Below are 7,462 nucleotides of genomic sequence, written 5' to 3' on the forward strand. Positions count from 1 at the left end.
GGGGCTTTTTCCAAACCCCTACCCAAAGAACCTCATTCTGTCAGCCCCAAGCACCCTCAGCTCCAGTCCACCTACCCACAGTCGTGGGAATGGGAGGGCCCACGCCAAAGCATGGCAGACTCTGGCGTGAGTGTATGTGCCACCCAAGCTTGGGGAGGCCCAAGATCTTTGGGGAGACCAGATTTACCCACCAGTGCAAATGGCAGCTGACGTAGCCTGGGCCTCCCACCCCCCACCCCCCCCCCGACCCAGCCCTGACCTTCCTATGTCAAGGGAGGAAGGGCACAGAGGATAAACCCAACAGGCCCCCACCTGCTGCTGAACTGGTGGCTCCCCCAGCCACCTACTCTCTAAGAAAACAGGTCCCGAGCTCTAGGAGGAAAGTCATGGCCCTGAGGACAGCCCACAGATGCCTTCCTTGCTTGCTGGGAGAAACTGGTGTTCCCAGGCCCTCCCACATATCCTCTGGAAGTCCCTGTTCTCCAAGTGGAGGTGCCATGAGATAAGAAGCAGAAAGACACAGAGCAACTTCTTTTACAAGAAATGCCATATTGTGTTCACACGGGAGAACTGGAGGCTGGCAGGCTTCCTGTCTGCACATGAGATGTTCCTGCAGAGAAGGCTGGGGACTTCTGGCCCCTGAGGTTACTGCAGGGATGGGGGCGAGGCTAGGGAGAGGGGAGCGGTGAGGAAGGGTGGGAGGGGACAGGGGAGACAGAGGAATGAGGCCAAGGAGCTGAGAGGGCTTCTCCATCTCAGGGCTCCACTTCTGCTCATTCTTGAGGCCCCGGATCCAGTGTCCTTGGGAGGGAGAAGGAATGGAGCCTCAGAACAGGAGACCAGGGCCTGGGAAGCAGCAGCGGGGGACCTGAGAGGCAAGGGACATCTGTACATAACTGGAAACCGGGTGTCAGGGGAGGAGGGAGGATTTAGGATGGGGGCACTGGGATAGGGGTAAGAATTTAGGGCTGAAGTCATAAAGACAGCGGAAGGGACAAACTGGGGGAGACTTGGGGCTGGGGCCTGGGGCATGGAGTGAGTCAAGCAGTGGGTTCACAGAGGGGGAGATTTAAGGGTGGGGGCAAGGGACGTGGCAAGGAGTTCCATAGGGAGCAGGAGGGAGGGTGGTTCCAGCTGCGGGTGGGGAACAGGCATAGGGAGGCGCATAGGAGAATAGAGACTGAGGTCCGAGACCCCTGAAGCATGTGGGGACACAGGAAGGTGCACTGGGACAGAGATCTGCCGGAGCACATCTAGTTTTCACAACAATCGTTCAAGGTATCAGCACGAGTATGCTATACTCATTTTACAGGTTCTGAGAAGTTACTGACTTGCCCGAGGTCCCACAGTGGAGGAGCCTGGGTTTGAACTGGGTCTCCAGGTGGGTTTCACCCAAGCTGGGAGAAGGATGAGGATCGGGGGGCTGGTCGGATTTTGCCCAAGGTAACCGGGAGACGGCGCTGCATGAGTCCTCGGGCCATCTCTCAAAACGGATGCGGTGCGTATGGTTCCTTCCTACCGTTGGGGGCAGGGGGCAGGGGGGGAGGGGGAGGCGCAGGGCCCACAGCAAGGACGAGGCCACCTCAGGTCTCTGGATGCGCACCCGCCACAGAATATGTGTGAAAGAGGGAGTGGGAACAGGGAGCCACCCTGCTCAGACTGGCTGGAAAGCCACTGCCTCCTGGTCCTAGCCTGGCCCCTGCCCTGGTGGCTGGCGGGAGGGCTTCTGGACCTGGATCTGGGAGAGCTCCTCACCATCCCCCCTTGGCACCCTCACGCTCACATTGATGTCCACGTCCTCCAAGGCCACCTGGAAGTTTTCATCCTTGACTAGAGAGAGAGAAAAGGGCGGGCGGGGGGTGGGGGGGGGGGGAGAACAGGAGGAAAGAGAGGAGAAAGGGGCAGGAAAAGAGAAGGGAAGGAAGGGTGGGGAAAGCAAGGCCTGGGAGGGGGGCTCCTGTGCCCAGTGCCTGCCCTGTAGGGATGGCGCGTGCAGGACCCGCGCCTCCTTCGGGGGGTGCCCAGGGAAGTGGCTACTCAAGCTTCCCGGCAGGAGGTCCGTGTCTGCCTCGGGCAAGGGAGGTAGTTGGGTCCTCCCCAGGCCTGCAGTGGCGCCCAGGGAAGCCTCTGCCCCCCTCCCCGTGAGGCAGGACTCACCTGTTCGCTCGTCCTCCAAGCCCAAGTCCGAAAACGTCCCCACAGTGTCCTCATCGCACATCCGTCGCCGCCCCAGGACCTGAGTTGGGGCGACGCGCTGGCAGAGCAGGACCGCCCCAGCAGGGACCCCTTTGCCGCCCTCACGCCCACCCCCAACGCGCTCCCCTGCCTCCGCCTCGGCCCGGCTGTGCTGTAGCGGGCAACGAAGATGCTCAGCGCCAGCAGCCGCAGAGCCACGACCTCCGTCAGGCCCCCGACCAGTGCCCTCCAGGCGACAGCCACCTCGCAGCGCGGGCCCGAAAACCAGCGCGTGTCCGTGGAGAAGCAGCTGGAGCAGGGGGTCACATGTCACAGACCCTCACCACCATCTGGGTGGGTCGGCTAACATACTTGGACTCCGCGGGCGCCGGCAGGTGGACCGGGGCGGGGGGTGGGGGGGGGGCCGGGGTGGGAGGCGAGGGGGCGGGGCTCCAGCGGGTGCTCAGGGTCTCACCGGCGAGCGGGACCGCTCCTCTCCACAAGGCACTGGCCTTCGTGACAGTCGATGGCGCCATCCACGCCCGACGTGCATTTGGTGACGCAGTGGAGCCGGTTCTCCCCCTTCTCCCCCACCGAGGGGAAGAAGAAATCCTCATAGCCTTTGGCAGTGGCGCGGCGACAGATGGCTGGAGGTGGGAGGGGGGTGCAGAGAGACAAGGACCTCATCCGCTCTATTCAGGGGCCTGGTTATAATCACGCTGAAAACAGATGGGAGAAACTACGTTTCCGAGGGTGGGGCGTCGTGGAGTGGACCCTGAGATTAGATGAGGGGAGGGTCGGCCCCTAAGACCCTCACCTTCCCTGCTGGTCCTCAGGTGAGAAGCTAATAAGCTCCAGGAAGGACAGCCCTGCCGGGGCCACACCACTTGCCTCCTGAAAGGTCTTCCCTCCTCCCCAAGAATGTCCATGGGCAGATGTCCACGGTGGGAAAGTCACGACCTCCGGGGGCCACTCAGCCCTTTGCCCACCCTTACCTTCCAGGGTCAGCTCCTTCCTGGTGTCGTTGGTCACCTTGATGGAGTCAGGCCTAAAACACAGGGCTGGGGAGGACACAGGCACAGGTGGAACTGAGGGAGGTTAAAGGGTCAGGGACAGGGGCGACTGGGTGGCTCAGTCAGTTAAGCCTTGGACTCTTGAACTGGGCTCAGGTCATGATCTCATAGTTCATGACATTGAGCTGCACTGTCAGTGCAGAGCCTGCTTGGGATTCCCGGTCTCCCTCTTTCTGCGCCTCCCCTGCTTGCTCATTCTCTCTCTCTCTCTCTCTCTCACACACACACACACACACACACACACACACACCTTTAAAAAATAAATAGAGGGTCAGGGACAGGGAAGCAGAGCAGGGAAGCCTGGGGAGGGGCAGAGAGGGCTCTGCCACTGTGGGGGACATGTGGAGGGGCTGCAAGGGAAGGTGACTCTTGCCTCTCTCATCTCCCCCGAATAAGCAAGCATCCTCAGCCATCCTGAAAATTTGGAGCAGAACTTTCAAGGAGTCTTCCCCAGCACCCAGGTTCAGACTAGCCCCTCCTTAACCCCATCCTTGGCCCAGTTGGCTGTAGGCCTACCCCAGGGCTGGCACCGGAGCCCAGAGGCTCCTCTCCAAGCTGGTGGCTCTGCCCCAACCCCTCCCTCCGGTCTTGGCTTACTCTAGTCACTCTGGCAGCTGTCCCCATTGTGGCTGACATTCTGGAGCTCCTCCTTCAAGACTGTCTTCACCTTCTCATACTCGCTCTCCAGCTGGAGGCTAAAGGGCACCACAATGCTGCCATTCCTGAGGGGATCGAGAAGGTTGGGTGTCTTACAGGGTGCCCAAGCCTGGGGCACATAGGTCTTTAGAAGGTCACCTCCAGGACCAACCACAAGTGCGCTGGTGTGAGAGGAAGGCAGAGGCAATGAGTTGGGATTCCAGACACATTATTTTCAGGACCCACCAGCATCCCTGACTTGGTCAGCCTGGAAGGCAGGACAAGGAATGATTGACATTCTCCTGCCTTGCATCAAGCCATTATCAAACCAGGCCCTCCTGGGCACTTTGCCTCACTCGGGCTGACCACTCAGCAGGCCAGGTGCCAGCCAGAGAGAAACCAGCTACTGTCCAGACACCAGGCTTCCCATAAGCCTTTATGCGCCACCTCCCTGCATGTCCCATGTAATCTCTCTCTTTCCAACCATGCTTCAAAAGGAAGGTGGCATCTCTCCTACAGAGAAATGACTACAGAAAATGATCCAAAAAATTCCCCATGGAGTTATTAGTTCCCCTATGTCTTACCTCCACCTCTCTCTTTTTGAAATCTGATTGATTCCAAAAGGAAAGGATGGCTTCTCCATTCCCCCACCCTTCATTCTCCTTCCCCCACCCAACACTACCTCCATAGCCCCAAAAGGGTCTCCTGCCTCAGGGACAGGATCTCCACATCCTTGAATCCTTGCACATTTTGGTAAATCTTCTGCATCCGAAATGCCAGGATCCTTGCACTTCCACTTGCACCTGAACCTCGTGACCTGAGTGCACCCAGATGCCCAAGCTCAACTTCAAGGAAAGACCCTTGAGTTCCCTCCCCTTCCCCGTCACCTGATCCCAGAAGGTGTCGCTGAAATCCTCGTAGGCCTTGGAAGTGTTGTCATTGAGGTCAGGGGAGATCTCCTGGTCAACAGACACCTCCATATCCCCTTCAGCACCCACAGTGTCTGCGCACAATATGCCCTGTTCTGGTCACTTCACCACCATTGCCACCACCACAATCCAGAGGTTCATCCCATCACTCCTCTCCATGTTCCCTGAAGACTGAATGAATGGTAGGAGGAAAGGAGATAGGACTTCTAGGATAAGTTGTGCCAAGGTGAGGGAAAGGTTAGAGGTAAGGAGGCACAGCAGTCAGACCCGTGGTCTCTCCCTTGTCTGCCTCAGTGGGAGACAGAATGATGGCTCCCAAAGATGCCTATGTCTTAGTCCCCAGAACCTCTGGATATGTTATGCTGCATGGCAAGGAGGAATCAAGATTGTATGTAGATTAAAATTGCTAATCATCTGACTAAAATGGGAAAATTAACATGGATTATTGGGTGGGCTCAACATAATCACAAGAGTCCTTAACAGTGGAAGAGAAAGACAGGAGGTCAGAATCAGTCACAAGAAAATGTGACTACAGAAGAAAGACACAGATGGGGCGCCTGGGTGGCTCAGTTGGTTGAACATCTGACTTCAGCTCAGGTCACGATCTCGCAGTTTGTGAGTTCGAGCCCCGCGTCAGGCTCTGTGCTGACAACTCAGAGCCTGGAGCCTGCTTCCGAGTCTGTGTCTCCATCTCTCTCTGCCTCTCCCCTGCTCATTCTCTGCCTCTCTCTCTGTCAAAAATAAATAAACTTTAAAAAAATTTTTGAAAAAAAAAAAAGAAAGACACAGAGATGAAATGTTGCTGGCTTTGAAGATGGAGAGAGGGAGCCTTGAGACCAGGAATGTGAGAGGCTTCAGAACCTGAAACGGGCAAAGAAATGGATTCTCCCCTAAAGCCTTCAGAGAAGAACACAGCCCTGCCGACACCTTGATGTTAGCCCAGTAAGACTCACGTTAGACTCCTACTCTACAGAATTGTAAGATAATAAATTTGCATTATCTCAGCCGCTAAGTTTGTAATAATTTGTTACAGTGGCAATTAGAAGTTAATACAGCTCCGAGCAGCCCAGACTGGGAGGAGACCACAGGAAGGAGTGTGGTCCAACCACCTCCTGGAGGTGAGGGTGAAAAAGAGGCATGAGATGAGGTAGAGGAAAGCATGAGAGAGAAGGCAAGAATGGCAGAATTAGGCAAAATGGCATGAATACTAACAGGTAACCGCAGGGCTGGGCCCAGAGAGAGCCAGTGGCACCTCCCAGGAGAAAGTGCAAAAGGCAGGGCTCTGACAACTCACCCAGATCCACCTCTTCCACCACAAACTCCAACAGTAGCCATGGAAGATGCTAGGGAAGTGGCACTTGAGGCCATCCCATTTACCTCCATTCTGGCACCTGATCTCCTGGAGCTCACAGTGGTCCCCAGAGAACCCCAAAGGGCAGTGGCATAGGCCTAGCATCCAGGTGCCACCATGGTCACAGGTGCCTGGGCAACACAGTAAGAAAGGGAAGTTCAGGATAGGGTTTGCCCTTGGTGACACAGAAATTTATTAGGGGAGAGAGAAGACGGAACAGGGAAGCAGTAGGTCCAACCTGAGGTGTAGTCAGTCTAGACTGTGTGGTCATCTGAGTAGTGGTTGAAGTTGCCCTGGGTGACATAAGGGTGGTGGTAGTCTGAGAGATGACTACCGGTGTTTCTGGAATCTTGATGGTGGGTGGGGTGGAGTGAGTCAACTTGATTGAAGTCACCATGGCAGTTGGAAACCTGCTGCTTGGTTTCATGGTCAGTGGGAGGCTCATGAAGCCAGGCATATGTGGGACGGTTACAGAATTGGTGCTCATCCAGCTTCCACTGGTGGGTCTTTGAGTGCTTATCAAAACCGTGTAACTGGGGACAGTCCCAGTGCTGATAGAACTAGGAACATCCATTTTGCTGTTGGTAGGATGAGTTTCCAGAACGGAAGCAGAAGTGTCCGTATGCCTAGGAAACACAGTTGTCATACTGGTGGAACTAGGGGAGGTAGCCATCTTAGTAGTAGAGGCGAACACTGACATTGGGATGTTAGGCATCGAAGTAACTTCACTACTTGGACCCATTTCCATACATGAAGTAGTGAGAGAGGCAGGCACTATCGTAACTGATATAGATTCTGGACATGGGGTAGTAGAAGAAATAAAACAAGTGGTGGTTGTTTCAGTCGCAAAGGTCTTTTAGAGAAGACATGGTTGGAGAAGTTCTTGTAGTTTTGGATGAAAAAAGAGTAGTGAAAGCAGTGACAGAAGTCCCTGTATTTTCCATACCAGAGAGAGGTGAGAATGTAGGAAAAGAGTTAGGGGTGGTCGTGAGCATTGAATTTACACTGGCGGAGGATAAGGAAGAGGACATTATTGTTGTGGATATTGAAAAGGAAATAATAGTACCGAAAGAAGTATTTAGCGCATTTGTAGATGTACTCAGAGTAGGGAAAGAAAGTGTAGGAGAAACACAAGATGTACTGTGTGATATTGTGGGGGTGGGTGTTACCAACATTCTAGTAACAGTCATGGCTGTTTCTGGAGCAGAGAAAGTGGGTGAAGTGGCTGTGCTCGAGGTAGCAGAGATAGAAGTGTTTGTGGGAGTGGTGATTTCAGTTGTGGCCATGGTGACTGTAGG

The 7,462-nt window shown here is 55.2% G+C and overlaps 1 protein-coding gene across 1 annotated transcript; it reads right to left on the reverse strand.

The window, feature by feature from the left end:
• Window positions 1-529: 529 nt before the first annotated feature.
• On the reverse strand, window positions 530-6,344 carry LOC113594521 (mucin-3B). Its single transcript, XM_053213604.1, is given in 7 exon segments — window positions 530-1,830; window positions 2,158-2,236; window positions 2,651-2,822; window positions 3,171-3,236; window positions 3,846-3,970; window positions 4,772-4,887; window positions 6,108-6,344. Coding segments are annotated over 7 exon segments (771 nt in total). The 5' UTR covers window positions 6,270-6,344; the 3' UTR covers window positions 530-1,779.
• Window positions 6,345-7,462: the final 1,118 nt, after the last annotated feature.

The sequence above is a fragment of the Acinonyx jubatus genome, chromosome E3 (assembly GCF_027475565.1).
Source record: "Acinonyx jubatus isolate Ajub_Pintada_27869175 chromosome E3, VMU_Ajub_asm_v1.0, whole genome shotgun sequence".
NCBI classification, from domain to species: Eukaryota; Metazoa; Chordata; class Mammalia; order Carnivora; family Felidae; genus Acinonyx; species Acinonyx jubatus.